At 33.8% G+C, this 23913-nt stretch overlaps 1 protein-coding gene across 2 annotated transcripts in view; it reads right to left on the bottom strand.

Moving 5' to 3' along the window:
* Positions 1-22871, bottom strand: part of CD163L1 (CD163 molecule like 1) — a 54586-nt gene extending 31715 nt beyond the window's left edge. For both annotated transcript variants that reach the window (XM_070270958.1, XM_005610905.4), the window contains exons 1-6: positions 22681-22871; positions 19321-19413; positions 12559-12879; positions 10688-11008; positions 3601-3921; positions 1054-1374 (exon numbers count right to left, since the gene is read on the bottom strand). In XM_070270958.1, coding sequence (XP_070127059.1) covers positions 1054-1374; positions 3601-3921; positions 10688-11008; positions 12559-12879; positions 19321-19413; positions 22681-22711 — 1408 coding nt within the window. In that variant the 5' untranslated portion in view covers positions 22712-22871. The remainder of the gene's footprint in view (positions 1-1053; positions 1375-3600; positions 3922-10687; positions 11009-12558; positions 12880-19320; positions 19414-22680) is intronic.
* Between the last annotated feature and the right edge of the window lie 1042 nt (positions 22872-23913).

Genomic DNA, 23913 nt, shown 5'->3' on the forward strand with positions numbered 1-23913 from the left:
TTTTGAATGGTGAAAACTTGAAAGCTTTTAAAAACTTAACAGTATGGAAATAATTAATAAATTGCAGTACATTTAGGCAAAATACTAAGTAGCCTTTAACATGATGATAGATTAATAATGGCCATGTGGCATATATCTGTGATATATTATTCAGCAAAAAGAGTCACACACACAGACACATAGTTATGTATCCATGATCTTGTAACATAAACAACAAAATTGTAAAAAAATTTTACATAAATGGTGGCACTGCAAGTGGATTTTAAAGATTCTTTTTAATTTTTTGCATTTTGAAGAAAACTATGAATTAATAAAATTTAGCTTTATATTAGGAGGAACTTCCTAATTGTTTTAGAGATACAGATTAAATATAGGGATACATTTGGAAACCAGCTGCATTTGTTTTCAGGGAAGATTGATGAGGCAATGAAAGCTCTCTTTTTTACAATGTGCACTTAAAAATACAGTCAGTCAAGGTATGTTAAAGGCAGGATGACGTGGAACTATCTTTTGTTAGTATATTAGAGTGGGATTCACTCATAGACTCAAATTATATTTCTAGATTTCATCTCTTCTAAGCTTGAGTTATGAAGATTAATCAGTGTTTTCTCATGAATAAAAAGCAAGTAGCACAGCACTGAAGAAAGCTATAAGACAAATTTTTTCCTGCAGTTTGAGGGTATTTTTTGTGTGTGTGTGTGAGAAAGATTCACCCTGAGCTAACATCCATTGCCAATCCTCCTCTTCTTTTGCTGGAGAAAGATGAACCCTGAGCTAACGTCTATGCCAATCTTCTTCTACTTTGTATGTAGGATGCCTCCACAGCATGGCTGATGAGTGGAGTATGTCCACACCAGGATCTGAAACGGTGAACCTAGGCAGTGGTATTAGAGAGCTTGGAACTTTAACCACTTGACCATGGGGCCAGCCCCATGTTAGGGTATTTTGTAAGATCCAAAAAAGCCTCCCTCCAAGATATCAAGTGTTTACACCTCCCAACAAATTATACCTGAGAATTCGAAATCGTATACTCTCGTGATCTTTGAACCTTACCAGAACAGATTACACCAGCATCTGATCTTCGGACACATGCTTGCTTTGCTTTTCCATCATACACACAGTCCCAGAGAGCTGATTCATTTCCAGTACAAGATATGCTGTTTATCCAAATTTCCTTAGATTCACTACTGGATTTAGCATAGAGACTGCCAGTGATATCAGTTGGACATCCTAGCTGTTTACAAACCACAGTGGCTTGTTTGTTACTCCAGTCATAGCCACATATTGTCCACCACTGTCCATGGATTCTCACCTCTACTCTCCCTGAACAATTGCTTCTTCCATCCACCAATCGCAGGTCCAAATCTGCTCCATCTAGAACAAAATGGCAGAGAAATATCTCGGTCGTGTTTGGGACAGGATCATCAGCTTGCTTCACCCCCTAGCCCCACCGTGTGAAGATAAGATGTATCTTTCATATGCTGAGAAAAATGAAACATGAGAATGCATTTTTTCTAGAATTTTAACAAAAATTCTTCAATATGGAAATGTATGTCTGCCTTTTTGGAAACAATCCTCTCTTCGACATGAAAATTGAAATCATAAACCTAAGAGAACCTTGCTTTAACCTTGGCTAAAATTTAAGAAACTACGCGTCACAATGGAAAGCCTTAGAATCCTATTTTATTATAAATTATATTAATTTTCACAATACTAGATTAATTATTTTTAACTGAGTAAAATAAAATGAAGAGAGTGTTGGGAAATATCCTATTTCAGTAACTTCAGGAGGAAAAAGTACAAAACGAATGCAGCATTAGGAAAAACTTTTACTTGGATTTAAAGGAAAACATATTCTTTCTCATACTATGTTTTCTATGAAGAAACAAAACTTCCTTTATAAAATATATTTGTTGTAGTTACCAGACCTTCCTGATTTCCAGACACATTTTGGGTACTTTCCTTGCACTATTTTACTTAACGTTGTTGTCCTGTCTACAATATGAGAAACCGGCAGCTTAGAGGCTGATTTATACAAAGTCACATAATTATCAAACGACAGATTCTAAACTACAGACTATATCTGTTTGGTAAAAAAGTCCCTATGACTGTGGGGCTGAGGAGAAGACGAACGTACGTAGTTACCCATCTTCGCATGGTTGGCAGTGTGTCTGTCCTCATTATTGGGACTCTTTTCTAATTTTATTTTCACATAACTTCCTTTATGGCTTTCCCTTACTCTTTCAGAAGCACACAATTCTAGAGATTCCAGAATTTGAAATGCAAATGTTCTCACAATTAGGGATATTATGTCAGAAGTGCACTACTGTGCATTCAATTTTGAATATTGTAAGAAAGTTTATGTTTAATCAAAATGATTGAAATTCTCTCTCTTTCCTTCTCCTTCCCTCTCTCCTTTCATCTCATCTTCTCATGTCTCTCTCCTCTCTTCCCCAAGTTTTTCTTTCCCTTTCTAGTCTGTCCATTTATGTAATAAGTGATGGATTAGTTAACTATATTTTGGGAAACTCTTCTTTTGCAGGGTGGAAGTGGTTGGTCCCCAGACAAAACTTGCAAGCAAACTAGTGTAAAAAGAAAAAATAAAGTGAAAAGACTTCCTAAATATAGTCTCATTCTCAAATGTCCTTTGAGGATGGAATGGAGAGCTACAGTAATCAATAAATCTCACTGCCTATATGTGTTTTCCTATGTGCACATTTCCCTGCACTTCTAGACTTAAGCAAAACTCTATTTAAAATCTATGGCCTGATCTCAAACTCTACAGGAAATTAGATGAAGGCATCTTGTGTGTCAGACAAGTGGAGTAGCGTCAGCTACTAAAGAAAATAATTTACTAAAGAAACCCCTTCCATCATGACAAAAGAGACTTTCAGAGGAAAATAATTGACTCTATATCTAGAGATTCTTCTTTCATAAGGATATTAGAAGGTGTAGATTTACTTTTACTAAGAGAGTGGACAGGTTTTCTTACATCTTTGAACATAGAACACTGTTGTGAGATAAATGCTAGGGAATATTTCAAGCCCTGGCCATACAAAGCTATAAGTAAACAACAAGGCGAAAATTGCTTGTAGATGAGAATTCAAAACTAGAAAATGAATGGCTACAGACAAAAACTTTACTAGTGTAAAGTATGAAGTAATTAAGACGTCATAAAGTTTTAGATACTGTTTGAAAATAGTTTATTTTAGTGAAAAGAAGTGCTAAAATAAGCCTAATTTTGACATTATAAAAAAATATTGTGTGTCTCTGAACATACCAAGTAATTAGAGTACACATTTAAAAACTTTTACTGAATATTAATAAATCATGCATTTGTGAAGACTAATAATAATTTTGACTAGATTGGATATTTTGTTGCATCAATCAGAATTAAGTAAAATGGTGTCAGAGATTATAAACCTCATTCCCAAGATAGGAGATTTACAATGTAATATGCTAGAAGGTATAGAAACATCCCCTGAGGAAAAATGAAAAATGTCAATTCCTACATACACAATTGGTTGTAACTTCAGGGCTTGTTCCTGTTTCTCCAAAAGAGATATTTTATCTGACGTACCATAGAAATGTAAGTCTTACCTGAGCAGATCACAGCCACATCCTTCTGATGAATACAATTATAATGTACCCTTCCAGAATGTCTGCAGTCCCAAAGAAAAGATTCATTACCAGAGCAGGAGACATCATCAAGCCATATAGTACCAGACCCTGATTCAAAATGAGGCAAGCCAGGGAAATGAAGTGCTGTTCCACACCCCAACTGCTTGCATACTACGTTAGCAGCAACATTGTTCCAGTTATGGTGGCATATGGTTCCCCACTTTCCTTGTACTTTCAACTCTACTCTCCCAGCACAGCGGTTACTTCCACCCACAAGCCTCAGTTCTAGATCAGTACCATCTGAAACAGAGATACAAACAAAAATCTCAAGTGAAGTTTTGATCAGACACTTCAGACTCCAAATCTTGTTTCCCCAAATAAGCACAAATATATTGTAATTTGATTTGAGATTCAATGGATGTCTAGTCCTTGCCTTTTCAAATCCCTGTACAAGTTTAATGTAGTAGAATTTTTTTTCCCGGGAAGGGATCACAGTATGATATTGACAATATACCACAATCTCTGTTGTTTGGGGAATTAAGCACAATAGAGAGTGGAAATACCCTTTCTGATTGTGAGGTAAGAATCAACTAATTATGGGCCAAGAATCATGCCCATTTGTTCTTGAAACAGAGATCTTCTCATCCTCTGCCTTCTCCGCCTAGCCAGAGGATATAATAGAACTTACAATTGTGTTAAATAAAGGCAGTGGGATGAGATATCATCATCATCTCACCCATTTCAATATTGTCATTAGTCTTCATTTAAACAAGCATTTAAGTCCAATTTCTTGTAACACAGCTTCTAACAGTTCATCTTATTTAGATTTATTCTCTTGAAAGATACCAATGACTAATAAAGCTTCCAAAGGTGAAAGCAAGTGTGACCAGCAGTAAATTATCATCTTGTCATTTTGTTACAGTACTTTGTTGATTTAATCCAAATTCTCTATTCAAAATGCTCTTTCTCTGTGTTCTTGTTATATATATGCAAAGGAATCTTAACATTAAGTAAATCTACAGTGGTCACTTCTAGTTATGAAATGAAGAGATAGAAAGATATCTTTAGACACTAATTTAAATATCACATAATTTTCTCTTGCTTCTATTCTGCATGCATTCTCTCTAATGTATTATTTGAAACAACATATCACCACATTCCTTAGAATCAACACAACTACAACGTTACCTTAGTGAAGAGCCTTGAAATAAACAGATGTAAAGATAGAAAAATTGCAAAGCTACCACATATTCTGAGTCCATCTTCACCCACTGTGATAGAAATATATTTGTTGGTAAACATAGGTGTAGATTAACTATCTAATTAAAGATCTTATCCCTTTTTGGCCACAGCCATTTATTCAGATATTAAAATGCCTTCTTAAATGGAACTGATTTCAATCCTTAGTCTAAACTGTTGGAGTTTTTGTTAACAGTTATGAAGAGATCTGATGTTAGCTATGAAGATTTCTAATTATTCAGAAGAAGAATTTCATTTCCTGGCCTTCTCTCAGTCTTTGCCTCCATCTGCCAAGAATACATCCTCTCTCTCTAATTGCTTTTTGTCCCCATTTATCTCAGTTAAATAAATTAAATTATATTTTCCTAACCCAAGAATTGTTTAAGGAAATAGGCATCCTATCATTCATCCAAAGGTAAAAACATTTTTTAAAAAAATAAAGAAAGAAGGACCATCCTTATCACTGCTACTGCATGTGTATATGACCTCAGTGGATGATGGGATTATCATAGAATATTAAAAAACAGATGTTTTATTGAAGCCATATAGTAGGTTTATAAGCCTACAGTTAAAATTAGCATTTTCTCAAGAAGGAATTGTCCTAGTATCATATGTTTTAGAAGAAATAGCCTCTGCCTCTATAGTCATGGAGTTAGATAAGGAATATTAACTCAAAATATGGTTCTTCAGTAGACATAAGAAAGGAACTTATGTTTTTCTTTCAAGTATCTATCATTTGTAAATACTTTTAAGTATATGCAAAACCCCCTCATAAGGCAAGTTTTATCTTTATATACCCATTTATGTAAAATCTTCCTGAATTCAGAACCCATCAAGAAGGAGAAACCTCAGTAAACCCACAGACTTTGGGAAGGTATCCCAAAGGGTACATTCCTAGGAGTAAGGAGTAGGAACAGACCAGCCTTTGTAGGAACTTAAGCCTGTATTCAAATGTTCTCTAGCTGTGATTGGATTAAGGTATTCCGAGATTTCCTTCAGCCAAAAACTTAAAATTATCCTAGACCTCCAATTGTCTTTATAATTTTTCGTAAACCATGTTTATCACTGTCTCATAAATAATAAAGATATCAGAAGACAACATACTCTAAAACCAGGAGAAGCAAAAGACACAGATCAACAGGAGGTATATGTAATTGAATTACCAGAAACAGACTTTATATGACCATCCTTAATATGTCCAACAAAATAAAAGGCACGACTGGGAATTTTGGCAGAGAAACAAAAAACATAAAAGAAACCTAACAGAGATTCTAGAATTGAAAAACATAATCACTAAATTAAGAACACAATATATGAGTTTAACAGCAAATTTATCACAGAAAAATAAAGTATTAGTGTAGTGTAGGATACGCACAGAATCAAAGAGAAAGAGTCAAAAGTATATAAAATACATAAAAAATACTTCAACAGGCATAGAGGATGGAGTAAGAAGAACTAATATATGTGTAATTGGAGTCCAAGAAAGTGAAAAGATAGAGAATTCAGCAGAAGAAATATTTGAAAATACAATGATTAAGAATTTTCTAAAAATGAAGAAGACTTTCCAAATATAGCCAAAAATTCAAGAGGCACCACTGAACTCCAAGCAGAACAACAACAACAACAACAACAACAACAACAACAACAACAACAACACCATGTCTAGGCACATAATGGTATAATTATTGGAAACTAAAGACATAGAAAAAAACTTTGAAAGCATCCAGAGACATAAAAAGACCGATTACCTTCGATGAAAATTCAATAAGGACAGCTCACTTTTCAACAGAAAAAATGAAAACCATATAATATGGAACAATACTTTCCAGATGTTAAAAAGAAACCAGACCAGCCTAAAATCCTGAGATTAATTCTAAGGGTGATATTGCTAGTTTCCTCTTTTAAAGAATAAACAATTATGATAAATTTGAACACATATTTCCTTTTTTTTGGTTTCCATGGGTTGAAAGTATTACCAGATTGCCAGAACAGATCACCCCAGTAGCCTACTTATGATTACAATTATTATTCCCCATTCATGGTGTATGCATCCCCAGAGAGCTGACTCATTTCAAAAGCAAGATAAGTGATAAATCCAGATTTTCTTGGATGAAACACCATTAGGATGAAAATTTGTCTTGATGACAGTGGGGCAATCCAGTTGATTACAAACAATAGTAACATTATTAACAACCCAGTTCTGATGACACAGTTTCTCACTGATCCTGGACTTTGACGTTTACCAATCCTTTGCATTCTTTGCTTCCACTCACCGTCTTTAACTACAGATCCTTTCCATCTGCAAAAGAGATGGAGGTGTAGGTCGTAAATGAGATTAAGGAAAATCAGCCTTCCTGGTTCTGAAAGCATCTTTCATTTCCATAGGATATTTCTTCTTGACTCAAGACTCATGGCTCTAATGTCAAAATATTGTCCTCTCAATTCATTTTACTAAAACAACTGTTCTTTCAGTTCCAGAAAAAAGAGAATTCACACAAATGATGTACTCATTCACTTAAGCAACATAAATCTTTTGGCTGACACATTTAAGATTTATTGTACCCGGGAGGAAAACAGACACCCCCAGGAAATGGATTTGAGGAAATATCTGTGGATGCCCTCAAATGCTGTATTTTACAGGTACCAAAATCACATAAGTAATTTAAAAACTTTTCATGATATGATCCTCAGTCAATGGAGAAAAATAGGGTTGAAGCAAGCTCTCCACAAAGAGCTATTTGAAATGGACATAATAAAATTTTCATGGAATGAAAGGTTCCTCATTTGTATATGCATAATTAAAATGTTTTAGAACCATGCAAACCTAATCACAATGATATGCTTTTAGTCTCAAAAGGGAAAGGCTAAATTATGGTATAAAAGAAAAGTACTATTTCATATTATATGGAGAATTTAGAGTATGGTTGTTTTTTACTAAAAAGATGGAGATCACAGAAAAAAGTATATTATCAGCCTGTTATCAAGATAAAAGCAAGCCGGGTAGCAAGACTTTGACAATGTCAGGCTTAGCAGGTGTGAGTCTTGTTCAGCAAACATGACAGTCCCTTCCGCTCAAGCAGGTATATTTCCAAGTTGTAGATGTTTCAAATTGTCTATGTTTAATGATAGTGGTTAATCATTAATTATAACTTACTTCCCTAGCTTCTTTTAGTTAATTCTCACTCAACATATTATACAGTTACGTAATAAATTTCTGTATCAATTTTCCTATAATGTATATTCTGACCAGCCATCAAATACATTCTGATCTACTTGGTAGTTATATTTCTAACTGCAAAACAATAATTTGGAACTTTATTTCTGTGTCATTCTATTACAAATTTAGTAGTGAATAAGGCCTGAATAATATACCTGCCTGAGTGGAATAGCTCATTTCTCAAAATTTTGGCAAGAGTTTGATATACTATTTTACATTTTTGGGGCATTTGAGGTCACTTAAATGTAGTGAAACTATAAAATCAACAGTTGCTAATTCTGCTGCTGATATCCCTTTCACAGATTGTAGGTAGCCAGAAGATGTTGGCAAATTTAAGTAATCTGGTCAAATCATTGGGTCCATAAGCATGTGGACCCAAAGTAAAATGTGAATAATAAATTATATTCTGCATGTCTTCTACAGAAGCAGAATTTTAAAAATTTGATTATATATAAAATATTGTGTTATATGCCAAAATTATTAAACATAATCAGAAGATATATTTTTAGTAATGTTTAATAAACACAAAAAATCTATGTAAAATAAAGGGTATTATTATCTCATATTTGAAATTGTAATCTGGCGCTTTGAACGTCCTCATTTTGTCCTGAAGAGAAATATATTTTTAAACTATTTAACAATTAAAAGACATTCTGGGTTAAATGATAGAATTTTTAGGAAACATGGCATTTAAAAAATCTAAACAAAATGTTCATGTGGTAGACAATATTGCAATTACAAAAAATATTTTATGAATCTCCTTGGGATTTGCCTTCATAGTAAATTTGCAAACCAAGAAAATATATCTATTTCAATTCCTTTGAAACCACCCAACAATTTATCAATTTTAAAGGCCTCAAGCACTACCGATATGCTGACACCTTCCAATTTATATCTCTAGTTCATACCTTTCTTCTGAGAATTCTCAGTGTGAATATCTACCTGTATATTTCCCAAGTACCTAAGAAATGTTCTAACACAGAAATCATCATCTTTCTTGCAAATGGTACCACTAGCCACCTGATTGCATACATAAGAAATTTGGGAAGAATTCTTACTCTTCTTTCTCTTTCATCTTTATATCTACATTTCCTGGTGCAGTTAATTCTACATTGTAAATATAATTCAAACCCATCCACTTATCTTTATCTTACTGGTATAGCCCTAGTCCAAACCACCATGATCTTTTATCGTGACTCCTTAAAGAACTTCTTGTTTCTTTGCATCCAAGCTTGGCTCCCATCAAGTTACTCTCCATTCAGTTAGTCCACATACTTTAATAATCAGATCTTTTCAAAACTAATTATCTGTATAAAGTTCTCCCAAGAATATCCTCGGCATTTAGGATAAAGTTTAAAACTCTTAACAAAGCTCCCCAGTCTCTTGCTCCAACCCTCAGCCCATCAACTACCATTCAACTTGCTCATTAAGCTCTAGCCACACCAGTGTTCTTTCTATTCTCGGAAGCCACCAAGTTCTTTCCTAGTTTAAGAGCATTGTGCTCGCCCCTTTGCCTGAAATGCTTCTCCTGGAAACATTGCTTCTCATATTTCAGGACTCAGTGAAGCCAATTCTGAATGCCTGTACTGAGTCAGTAATCTTATTAAGTAATCTTATAACACTCTGTACCTTTCTTTCAAAGCACTCATCAGAGTTTATAAATGTATGGATGTTTGTAGAAGAGAGAATGGGGGAATTCTAAGGACTTCATAGTAGGATCTAAATATTCTCCTTGACTTTGAACTACTCCAAGACTTTTGGTTCTTTCAGATTATTATCCACTTTGGGTAGGAAGAACTCTGTCGACATTGGAAGACAGAAAATTTAGAAATTAAAGAACTTTGTAGCTTCCTGCAGTTCTAAATATATCATTTCAGTCTGATGATGTAATGAATGTATGGTGCTAACAGATTAAAAAACGGACTTAAAGATGATCCCCTAGATTTATGACTTGAGCATTTGAGTGGGAGAGTGTGTCATTTACTGAGTTTAGGAAGATTAGAAGAAAAGTAGAGAGAGAATAATAAGTTTACTTTTGGAAATGTTAAGGTTCAGATGTATTTTGGACATATCATAGGCAGATGGCTATATGTATCTAGAGCTCTTAAAGAGGCATCTGGCCTGAAATTTTAATTGAGATGGGTTAAGCTGAAGCTATGAAAGTAGACGTGATTGCTGAGGGAGAGAGTTTAAAGTGAGAAGATCAGGGGCCTAGTCCTGATGAAATCCAAGTTTTGGTAGTTGGAAAGAGAAGAGAAGCGGTAAAACAAGACTAAGAATGAGAGACCATAGAGAAAGAAGGAAAAACTATAGTGTTGTGTCAAGAAATACATTGAAAAAGGTTTTAAGGAGAAGGGACTGTTCAGCATGTGGAATGGTGCAAAGTGATGAAGAAATATTAAAACTACAAGTGTACTTTGGACTTATTAGGAAGAACAGTTTTGAAAAAGCATTTAGGATAAATCCAGAATAGAGTAATTTCAAGAGTAACAGAAGTTTCTTATAACCAGAGAAAATTCTTATCCAGGAAATAATTGGCCTTTCTCCTTCCATACATATTCTTTCCAAACAAATTGTTCCTTTCTTCCACATGATGTCTTGCGATCTTACCAGAACAAGTCAATGTGGCATCCTCATTATGATGGCAGTCATGTATCCCCCATTCATGGTGACCACAATCCCAGAGTGCTGACTCATTGCCATTACAGGAAATATTATCCAGCCAAATGGGGCTATATGTAGCAGGGCTATTAACAAGTCCAGAAAAAAAGAAAGCAGATGGACATCCCAGTTGCCTGCATACCACAGCAGCAGCATTCAAGTCCCAACCATCATCACATACAGTCCCCCACTGTCCTTGGTATTTCACCTCCAGTCTCCCTGAACAGGGGCTGCTTCCATCCACCAACCTCAAACCCAGGTTGTCTTTACCTATAAGAAAAACAGACATGTCAGAAATGGGCCCAATTTGAGTCTGAAATGAAATCAAAAGGATCCTTAGAAGATAGCCCTGTTATCAAGGAAGTTACCAAGAACAAAAAGAAGTCTATTAAAAAATATTTAAAGGGGACAGTGTAGGAGACTTTTCCGGAAACATGAATACACGGGCAAAGAAGCATCCTAGGGTGAAAACCCAATCATTAGCACGGTCTTCTTTATTTTTTTGATTTTATTCTATATTGTGTTCTTCACAAAATATTTTTTCTTTCAGTGTTTTCAGCACATGAGAAAAGACATTTAAATCAAAGCTATTCCTAAGGTTATGAATGTAATTTATAAAATGACTAAAAGAGTACTTAAATTTAGCCAGGATTACTTGAAATAACATTTAAATTAAATTTGAATATTGTTACTTTAGTATAGTATATAGTAGCCAAAATGACAGCAAAATGGTTGAGCCAAAGAGAAAGTAGTGTAATGACGCTCACAGATTTTTGAATCATGGAACATTGTTAAGGTCTCATCATGCCCATGTCCATAACTATGTCTGACAACTTACTGAGTGTCTATTTAAATAATGCATAGTATTAAATATATATTAAGCATTAAATTAGTGTTGAATGAAATTAAATTAAAAATGAAAACAACTCTGTTTTCCCAACTCTGTTGTGCCCAAACCTCATCAAACACTGGCAGTTGCTTATGTTTGATATTTTATAAAATAGGCAGTCAGTATATGTTAAAGAAAAGAATGAATCATTGGATCTTGCTCTTCATATACAACTTATTAGAGAACACAAGAATGTGTAAAACAAAAAGATATATACTGAGTTTGAAAGTGCCACTACCCAAGATTTTCAAGTAATTGTGTCTTTCTCCTGGATTTCACCCAAAAGTGAAATTTCAAGGATGTAACAATTAAATTCAGCTAAAGTCAGCAGTGTACTATTCCCTAGAATTATGTTTTCTGCATGAATATAAAGAATAATACAAATAAAAAAAAATAAGACCTACTTTTTCTGTCCTAATAAAGCTCATAATTTAGTGGGAGCACTTAAGTGGGAGTGGAGCAGAAAAGAAGGATGGGATACATGAGCTCATATTTTCAGTTCTTAAGATGTACTAAAAAATTTACATACATCATTTCAAACAAAGAAATGAATATGTGAAAATATAAAAATGAAATTATAAACAGCAACAAGATAGAGAGTACAAAGTGAAAATGCTAAGTTGAAATTTATTCTGTTAAGAGGGAATAAGATTTTATAAAGCAGAAATTACATTGGTAACTGCAGTGTGCATGCTCTTTCTCTGTGTCTGCCCCTTTTTCATTTCTATCTAATCTCAGTTGTAGTTATAAAAAAAGAACAATAATTAGACATTACTTTGGAAGAAAGAAAAAGGGTAGAATATACCTCTTTACATCTTCCAGAGAGACATTGTTAAAGTCTGAATAGAAATCTCCAGCTCCCAGAAAATGCTTCCTGAGGATAGATCTTACCTTACCTCACCTTATCTTCTTACTCTGGTTAGACTCTTACCATAACAGCTTACACCAACATCCTCTCTATGACTACAGTCATGGTTTCCCCATTCCTTGTGTTGGCACTCCCAGAGAGCTGATTCATTCCCATAACAGGAAACATCATCAAGCCAAATTTTTCCACGTCCAGCCATGGCATTTCCGAGACCAAATTTGGTGATAAAAAATGGACATCCTAGCTGTTTGCACACAACAATTATTTCAGCAGTAGTCCAACCATCATCACACACGGTCCCCCACTCTTCATGGAATTTCACCTCTACTCTTCCAGAGCAGTTACTGTCTCCACCAGTCAGCCTCAACTCCAGACCTGTTCCATCTGCAAGAAAGACAGAGACACAAATTTGAGGTGGCAAAGGCTAGAAAGCAGAAATGATATAAGTAGATGAGACTAATAATGATAATTTAGTCTGCATGATGTTATTAGAAAAAACGAGGAAATTTGAGGTTAAAAGCTTTGATGAAAATATGATCTTGGATTTTTCCCTGTAGAAAATTAAAGATCACTTTACAGCACGATCTCATTTTGCATTCTAAAGCGAAAGTAACAAGAGTAGGAAGGAAATTTTCCTTTTGGTGATATTCCCATCAATATAAACCATAGTAAAGGAAACGTTTTCTTTTGCACAGCAAGATGACAAGAAAGTACTTTAGCTAGTCAGTTTCAAAGTTATCTATACCTGAGGATTATATTTCACATGTCTGCAAAAGATATTTTACATTATTTAACTTAATAATTGCAAACATCTTGTACGGTTGACACAATAATCTTCACATTTACAACCAACTCAATAAAATCTATAGCATTAAATACTTTTGGATATTTCTAGCTCCAAATATTTTAAATATATACTAAAATAAGCCTTGTGGGAGAAGACTTAGTTATCCATGATTGTAGTAAGTTACACTACCTACCCTAGTCACAGTTATTGGAACAGACAGCTACCTCAGGAAGAGTCAGTCCTTTGGATGACCAGTGACTATTCATATTCCTTGCCTTGAAAATTTGAAATCAAAAAACAAAGAATGACTTGGACAATTTCGTCATTGAAGCCATGAGACCAAGTAGAGTTAGCCTTAACCCAAGTCTATTTGCAAGCAAAATTTTTGAGTAGCGGACATTAGAATTTAATTGGCAAACTGATTTGAGGAAAGAGAAGATTAAAGCAACCATGAGTTTGCAATATGAAACATTATGGTGATGAATTTCATGACTATGATGGTGGTGAGGGACTGTGATAGAGTAAGTGAGGAAAAGGGAGAAAGACAAGCGATAAAGAGGAAGAAAGAGAGGGGAAGGAAAAAGGAAGAGAGAGACACATAGAACATTTTCAAATCCTTCTGAAACAAAGAGAAGAAAGAAGTGGTTTTAAATGGTTGTATAAGCACTTCCAGTGGATATTTCCCATGACTCAGCACAGGGCCAGTAGGCAAACCTACCCACATCCATATTTCTCCCTGAAAGGGCTAGACTGAATGTCTACTGTCCTGACTTTCCCAGCCTCTGTCTGAAGGTTGGGCTTCCAATTAGCCTGTAGCTTGGAGTTGATAGAGCAGGCAATTAGTACTCCTCCAGAGCATGAAGGGCCTATGGGCACTTCCTTTGCCTTCAGGACATCAATGGGACTGAACAAACTCTAATCTGTTGGGGTCAATAAGATCAAAGATGGCAGTTTGACAAGCACAAAGGTTTGAGAGGCACCCAGAATATCTGGCTGGGCTAATTGGTGACATTTATCTCCTAAACAAGGCCAGTCTCTCACGACTGGGAAAGGTGGCTGTTTCATCTAATGCAGAGAAATGTACATGGAGAGTCAGGTAAAATGAAGTAACATGGAAACATGTTCCAAAAGAAGAACAAGATAAATCTCCAGAAACAGAGATAAGTGATTTATCTGACAGGAAATTCAAAATAGGGTCATAAGATCACTCACTGAGATCAAGAGAGAATGTATGAATAAAGTGAGTTTTTAAGAAAGTGACAGAAAATGTAAAAAGTACCAAATAGAAATTATAAAGCTGAAGAATACATAAGTGAACTGAAAAATTCAGTAGCAAAGTTTAACAGCAGACTAGATCAATCAGAAGGAAAGATTAGCAAATTCAAAGACAAGTCATTGGCAATCATGCAATCAGAGGAACAAAAAGAAAAAAAGATATAAAAGAGTGAACATAGCTTAGGGGACATCATAAGTGGACCAAATATGCATTATGGGAGTTCCAGAAGGAGAAGAGAGCGAAAAAGGGGCAGAAATCTTATTCAAAGAAATAATGGCTGAAAACTTCCCAAACCTGGGGTGAGAAATAGATATCTAGATGCAGGAAGTGAAAAGAACACCACATAATATGAATTCAAAGAGACCCACACTGGGACACATTATAATTAAATTGTCAAAAGTTAAAGACAAAGGGAGAATTTTGAAAGCAGCAAGAGAAAAGTGACTTGTTATGTACAAAGGAATCCCCATAGAACTATTAGTGGTTTTTTTTCAGCAGAAATCTTGCAGGCCAGAAGGGAGTAGGATGACATATTCAAAGTGCTAATGAAGAATATTATACCCAGCAAACCTATCCTTCAAAAATGAAGAGGACTTCAGAAAAAGACTTTCTCAGACAAACGAAAGCTGAGAAAGTTTATCACCATAGACTTGTCTTACAAGAATTATAAAGGAAGATCTTCAAGTTAAAAAGAAGACTGCTAAACAGTAACATGAGAGCATAAAAAAGGATGAAACTCATTGGTAGAGGCATATATATGGACAAAGCAGAATATTGTATTACTATAAGAGTGGTGGGTAAACCTCTTTTAATTCTACTACAAAAATTAAGAGATAAAGTATTAAAAACAACTATAACTAGGTTATGTTAATGGATACATAACATAAATAGATGTAATTGTGACATCAATAGCATATAAAGTGGAAAGAAGAGAGGAAAAATGAGAGTTCTTGTGTCCAAGTGAAGTTAAGTTGATATCAGCTTAAAATAGACTGGTATAACTTAAGGTATTTTATGTCAGTGCTTTGGTAACCTTAGAGAAAATACCTATAGAAGTTACATAAAGGAAAAAGAGAAAGGAATCAAAACCTATCAATACATAAAAAAAGAAGCACAAAGGAAGACAGAAAGAGAAAAGAAGAGAGACAAAAGAACTACAAGACAAACAGAAAGCAATTAACAAAATGTCAACAGTAAACATTCCCTTATCAATAATTATTTTAAATGTAAATGGACTAAACTTCCCAATAAAAAGATAGAGAGTGGCTTAATGGATATGAAACTTAGTTCCAACTATATGCTGTCTATGAGAAACTCCCTTTAGATTCAAGGACACATGTAGACTTAAAGTGAAGGAATGGAAAAAGATATTCCATGCAAATGATAACCCAAAGAAAGCAAGAGTGGCTATACTTAAATCAGATAAAGTAGACTTTAAGTTAAAAACTGTATCTAGAGAAAAAGAAGGTCATTAAATAATGATCAAAAGATGAATTCAACAGAAAGATATAATAATTGTAAATACATATGCACCCCAAATCAGAGTACCTAAATATATAAAAGAAATCTTGACAAAGCTGAAAGGAGAAATAGACAGCAACACAATAATAATAGGAGGCTTCAATACCCCACTTTCAATAAAGGATAGAACATGCAAACAGAAAATCAGTAAAGAAACAGTGGACTTGAAAAACACCCTAGACCAAATGTACCTAACATACTATGTATACAAAACGTTTAACCCAACAGCAGAAAAATACAAATTCTTCTCAAGTGCACATGGAACATTTTCCAGGATAGATCAAATGTTATGTCACAAAACAAGTCTTAACAAATTTAAAAGGATAGAAATCATACCAAGTATCTTTTCCAACTACAATGGAATGATACTAGAAATCAACAATAGTAAGAAAACAGGAAAACTCATAAATATGTGGAAACTAAATAACACGCTCTTAAGCAACCATTGGGTCAAAGGGGAAATTGACAGGGAATTTAACAAATATCTTGAGACAAATAAAAATGAACATACAACTTACTAAACCTTACATGATGCAGCAAAAGAAATACTAAAAAGGAAACTTATACAGACAAATGCCTAAATTAAAAAAAGAAGAAAGATCTCAAATAAGCAACCTAATTTTACATTTACAACTAGAAAAAGAAGAACAAATTAAAACCAAAGTTAGCAGAAGAAACGAAATAAAAAGATCAAAGCAGAAATAAATCAAATAGAGAATAGAAAAACAATAGAAAAAGTCAACAAAACTAAGAGTTGGCTTTTTAAAAAAAATAAGCAAAATTGACAAACCCTTAGCTAGACAGGGAAAAAAGGGAGAAAAATTAAATAAATAAACTTGGAAATGACAGAGGAGACATTACAATGGATGCCTCAGAAATAAAAAGGATCATAAGGGACTGTTATAAAGAATTATATGCAAATGAAATTAATTTGGTGTACATGGTCTAGTATATATAAAAACTAGTCTAGTATATATTAGAAAACTAGAGTAATTAAAACAGTGGGATATCGGTGTAGAATTAGACAACAACTAATTGGAAGAAAATAGACTGTCTTCAAAGAGTTTCACACAACATATACTACGATATAGGGTACAGACAGTGATTCAAATTAGCATGAAAAAGAGTGTCTACAATAAATTGTGCTAGGAAAATAGATTATCTACTTGGAAGAAATTAAATTAAATTAGTGTCTTATTTCATGCATTAGAAAATCTAATTTGGATCTTTGCAGATATGTGAAAAACAACACCTTATGACATTTAGAGGGTAAAAAGCAATATTCATTTTGACCTTGGGTAAATAAGCTTTTCTTTAAACAAGATGCAAAGAGTACTAATTATTAAGTAAAATGATTCTTTAATTAAGAACTTCTGCTCTTCAAAAGACATCATTTAAAAAGCGAACAGACAAGTCCAAACTTGGAGAATATATCTACAACATAAATTATGACTATGGATTAGTATTTATATTATATTTAAAAAATACATATATTTATAAAAACATACAAAGTGAGCAAATGACTTGAACAGACACTTCACAGAAGGAAACAAAAGACCTGACCATTAATACATAAAGAGATCTGAAACTCTTTAACATTTTAGAGGCTGAAAATTAAGATAACATGATATAGCTTTATACTCTCTAGTTTAGCAAAACAAAGCCCTCTGAATATTTCAATGTTAGAGAGGATTTGGATCATAGGAAACACATACATTGTGGGTGGAAGTCATCCTACTTGGAAAGGTTGAAGACGTGCATCCTAGCATCTGGCAATGTCACTACTACCTGTAGATCTTAGATAAACTCCTAAAAATATGCACCAGAGATATGTAGTACAAGAATATTTATACCAGCACATTTGATAATAGTAATAAACAATCCAAGCGACTGTTGACAGGATAATAGATAAATTCATTGGGAATTTTTACTTATACAAGAGAATATTGTGAGTGAAGTAAACTTACGTGACTGAAGACTAAATTAACTATAGCTATTGTAACAACAGAGATGAAACTTAGAAATATAATATTGAAAAATAAAAGTAATCCCAGAACACTAAATGCAGTTTGATATTTTATAAAGCTTAAGACAAGCAAAACTAAACAACACATTATTTACTTATAAATATATCTATGTGTAGTATATTAGTAAGCAAGATAATGAGAAATACACCATTCAGGATAGAAGTAACCTCTAGAGGTGGTGGCAGATAGAGTGAAGAGAGGAAGGAAACTGGTAGAAAAAAGAGGTTGGCAAAGATCCAGTTTCCTGTTTGAATGGTGGGTTTTTGTGCATTTGGTGCATTGTGGGTTAATAAATTGTATATATGTTATGGACATTTTTGTCTAATCAAATATTATATTCAGCAGAAAGGAATTTAAAGCAATTTAAAAAGCAAATAAATGAGTGGAAAATATTTGAAACATATATGATGAGAAGAAATACTGTTTTCATACTATTCTAATGTTAAATAGAAATATTAAAAATACATGAAAAAACTAAAAATTTAATTAAAATAAGCATTTTAATATCATGATTCAATCTCAAAAGCATTTAAAATGTTCACTTAAAACAATACAATACATTCAGGCTGTAACTTTGGCATTAATTAAAATTATAGAAAATATGAAAAGCATATAAAAATGATAATTTCTGTATCATGTTAGATAATTACTGTTTAATGATACTGTGTCAGATCTATGAAATATAACGTATTTGCAAGATTATTAAAATATAAAATTTAATGAAAGAACTTCAATAATCACCTGTAGAGTCTTATTTAAATCATTCGAGTATTTCCAGGTGATGGAAACATTCACAGTCAATAAAACTGTGTATCATAGGTGAATATGTGATGTAATAAAAATGTTAAAGAACTATACAGATAGTAACTTGTAGTATAGTATAATATTAACTTTCTCTCAAATATTGTATATTCATATAAAAATATACCACAAATTGGTATTTCAAATTCTGAGGTGTGTTTTTCTCTGGGTGTTAATATTACCTATGTTTTATTTTGTCTAATTCTCTCTGATTTCTGTATTTTTCAAATCTTTATTAACTTTTTCCAGTTACAAAAATACACTATGTTTATATATCCGTATTTTTTCCATGAGACTTCCAAAATTATTTTCACATGTTCTATTGACCTCAAAATAGTTATTTTGGGTAGTGAGTAGGGAAAAGGTCGGGTGAAGGAGAGACAGCCCAAAAGTAGTCATCTCACAGAACTCACTAAAACAGCTGGTGAGAAAGCAGGAATTCAGGAGCAGGATGTAAACTACCACAGTGGGCAAAAGACTCTGACGAAAGCAGCATCTTCCAAAACCTGTAGGAACAAAATATAGCGAGATGGAATTCCATGCCTTTCTGAGGAATGTGGATGACTTCAGTCATTTAAACCCACAACGGAGTAGGAGCAGTGAAAGGATTCTTCCAACTGTCAAGAAAATGGCACAAAAACTTCTTTTATCCTAGGAAAATGTCGCAGGATTAGATCCTGTTTGTGATGCAAAGCCACCACATGGTTTACATCAGGGTATTTTAGCATGTGATGTTAGAAGTTTACATTCTGTGTCCAAATCTATTTTGTGGCTTTTTGGGGGTAATTTAATTAGTATTTTGGGCTAGTTGTTTTTACTTCTCAGCTCTTTGGTCTGCCTTCTCCTCAGTTTTATTACCATGTTTTTCCTCCTGACCTTATCACTCCACTTTGTTCATTCGTTTACTCATTTATTGAGTATGAAGTATGCACCAGATTTGACACTTTGTTATGGGAATAGAAGGATGATTAAAAGTATTCTTCCCTGCATTCTACGCAGTGGCTTCGGACTGGAATGTACAAACAAGCCAACATTTGTAGCTCACTCTAATGATCACTGCTGATTAACGTCATGATGATTTACCAGAACTACCCACTTTTCTTCCATCTCACTATTTTTTTTAATTTAATAGCTGCCGTTTCTTTCTTTCTTCCTCCCTCCCTACTTTCTTCCTTCCCTCTCTCTTCCTCTCTCACTCTCTTTCCTTTTTTTCTTTCTTTCTACAGCTTTTTTTTGAGATGAATAAATTCAGGGGATCTAATGCACAGCATGGCGATTATTTGGTAATACTGCACTATGTACCTGAGAGTTGCTAAGAGAGTAGATTGTAAATGTTTTCACCACAAAAAAGAAATAGTAATTATGTCACATGATGGAGATTTTAGCTCATGTTATGGGGGTAATCATTTTGCTGCGTATATAATTGTATCAAATCAAAATGTTGATTATATCTCAAAAACTCATCTCACTATTTTATCTACAGAATCTTGTCACTTTCCTCACTTCTCTCTCCCTTTCCAATTTGTTCTCAGTTCTGCACCTAGCAAAGTATATGTTAATATATGGGAAAAGAATAAGTTGAGATAGGCAAAAGCAACATACAACCAAAGGGATCAAGACTTTATTCTGACAGTAATTTAGTGACTTCAAGGAATTTAATCAGGATATGATAAATAACATTTTAGAAAGATTGCTTTCAAAGTAGATAGGAGGATTAATTCATGGGGATTTACAGGGATAAAGGTAAATTCACAAGGGTAGTGTAAAACATTATCATATTTACTTGAGGGGTATAGAAAATCTGTAATTGTTAAAGAACTATTTTAAATAGTATTTTTATTAGTACTTATAGGAAAGATGAAGCAAGAGTTAAACTGAATATACTTAATTTCAGATAATGAAAATGGAAACCGTAGGAGAGCACAGAGAGGAGGACCAGTAGGAGAAAGGCCCAACCAACTGGGGCTGTGAAGAAGGCGGGATGAGAAGCACTAAGAGTTCTGAGCCCTAACCTGGAGTGGCACTGCTTTGGCTCACATTTTATTTTTCCAGATGATGCTTTGAGACTGAAACTGATCCCGAGGGCTTGTCTAAGAACAAGTAACCCCAAATTGGATTCCTGCAACAATCGATAATAACCAGAGAAAATACATTATTGTTATAACTATCATCAATCACTATAATCCATCAGTCTCAGAAAGAGTACCCAAACTGTTAGAAAACTCTCCCTATAGAACCAAAGATGGAGAAACAAAAGATGTGGAATGCACAACTAGTGCCCCAATGTCCTTCTTTTCCATCATTGTCCAAAATGATTATTAAGTTGGTCTTTTTTTTCCTCTTATTTTTCAGTTCCTAATTACAGGAATATTTAGTTCTGTCAAACCTCATGGGTAAGTTTATCTTAGGAGGCCATTTTGCCCGCCCAAATTCCTCCAGAAAACTATGAGTGGCTATCCATAAGTGGTTAGAGCAGAAGACAAGCTGTAAGGAGGCTAGTTAGTATGATCTGATACCAACATATGCAAAAACTGATGAGAATGTGAACAAGTAGGGCAGTAATGAAGATAAGAGAAGAGAGACAACTATTAAAGTATTATTGCCAGACTTGTGGTCCTCTGTATAGCTAATGCCATCTTGCCAAATTCACAACTTTCATCTTCCTTGTTCATTTTCTAATTAGAGACAAGACATACAACATGCTAAAGGTTAAAGTAACCCTTTAAGTAACACACATGAATTATGAAGATCTGTAGTCCATTAAGTTGAACTTTGCTAGGTATGAGCGAGCCATGGCTCTTAAACTATATAGGTCTTCCTCATAAAGGAGTCTTTGAAAAAAATGAGACAGTCTGCTGATTTTCTAGAAATTTGCTGGTTTTCAACCATAATCAAAATAGTCACAAAATTTTAAATTGACTCAGTAATGGTGCACTGGTGTGGTGGCATAGAGACACAGCACTAACAGCAGTGTTGCATTTTCAAAAGCCTTTACGCTGTTTAAGCCTAATAAGTCCCAAATGCAGCAAAAAACCTCCTTCAGCCCCATAATGCTTCACCATTCCTTATTTCCACTAAATGTCTATGAAGTGTAAATTTAAAGATTTTCACTAATTTCAAATGCATTCTGAAACATTTCTTAACTATATTTTTCTTTCTCTGTCCTTACTCTTCAGAGTCCATTAAAGATTTGTCCTTTGTTTTCTCATCATAATTTCCATTTTATTTCTCGTCCTTACTAAAATTTATAGCAGAAAGATCAAGGGTTTGGACTTAGCTAGTCTTTGGTTTAAATTACATTTTAGAATTTACTATATGACCTTACACATATTGGTTAGTCTTTATAAATGTTCATTTTCTATCTAACAATGGGGACAAAGATATCTACTTCATAGATTACGTGTGATAATTAAATTGAAATGATATGAAGTATTTAACATAGTAGCTGGCATTTGGTAACAATAAATATGTGTTTCTCACTTCTACTACTTTTTCATTTCACAACTTCATATCCTTGTGTGACTTCTAATCTCCAGCCTTTATTATACACTTTTGTTGACTTTATTAATTATTTTCCCTTTTCTTGGATTTCAGTTCTGCCTCCAACATTCTGTTACTATAAGCTTCAGAAAACTTCCAATAGTTTTTATATTTCTCATTTTCCCTCTATTTTTTCCTTACTGTATGATATTTATATCTCTCTTTTGACATGCATACCCCTACTATATCCACCCTCTCCCAAATGGCAGAACAAAATAAAAGCAAACCCTTACCAATATGCCAAGAGTTTTGAGGAAGCATCATTATGAGAATTTCTCTTCCTGAGTCTTAAGAAGTGATTCCTGGATCCTCTTATATATGCCCTCAGAGGTGTGCTCATGATGTACGAACAGATCTGTTCATTGGAAATAAGACCCTAAAATTGAGCTACTGGTACTTGAAAGGAGAAGTCATTATAAAAGCTGAGGTTGGTTTTTCCTTGTTACTTCCTTATCATGTCAGGATATGGGACAACAAAGGAAGTTAAAGAATCTGCCTAAAAACTCCCACAGAAAAGGGGAACTATAAACTTTCAAAAAGATTCATATTTTGTGTTAAAAGATTTATATGGAATTTATTTAAAGGATAAAAATGTATCGCCAGATTTGTTTACTTTAGCTTACATATAACAACAGTCTATGTTAAAGGTCCCAGAGGGAAATTACATTGCTCAAAGCTGGATTTTCTATGAAAGTCTTGCTGATAATATGGGCATGGATAAACACATTTGAAAATATTTGGTAATCTTTGAAAATGTTTAAAATGAAATCCTTGGAAAATTAATTTTTTAATGTTAATGATAATATGAAAGAAAATGCTATTTAGTTATCAAATGAGTTTGGAAAACATCAATTTAAATGATTTTTAAAGCATTTGGCAGAAAACCAGAAATGGCTTCTCAGCTCACAGTTATTGTTTTATGTTCTCACGGGCCTGTATGTCCTACCCTACTTCTTTGGGAAAATTTATTTTTCTTCTCCATGTTTGATATGTTAATAATTAGAGCTCACATCTTCTTACAAGCCCATGTCTCCCTGATTACAGTGACAGGTCCAAGGAAAAGCCAACAAGCCTGTCAGAGCGCTTGTCAAGATTTTTCATAGCATACTTCCATGTGGAGAAGGTTGATTAATAAAAATGAAGCTAACATATAGAAATTAAAAGGATGTAAGAAAATAAAGACTTCAGATAAATAACTTAGCCCTTATAAATGTCCATTGATAAATTCAAAAACTTTTTCCTTTCTTGTCAACCTGGATACATGGCAGACCACATAACAAAGGTTAAATAAAATTATGTTGCAATTAACACCAAATGTATTATTAAGAAGTCTAATTAAATCTTAGGGCTTACTAGGTATGAACTAGCTGTGCCTCTGACATAGTCTCTTTCTATCTTCTCAGAGCAGAGGTAACTGCTTCAAGTCAGAAGCAGTCAGAAGAAAAACAGGGAGAACTTTTTCTAGG

The sequence above is a fragment of the Equus caballus genome, chromosome 6 (assembly GCF_041296265.1).
Source record: "Equus caballus isolate H_3958 breed thoroughbred chromosome 6, TB-T2T, whole genome shotgun sequence".
Taxonomy (NCBI): domain Eukaryota; kingdom Metazoa; phylum Chordata; class Mammalia; order Perissodactyla; family Equidae; genus Equus; species Equus caballus.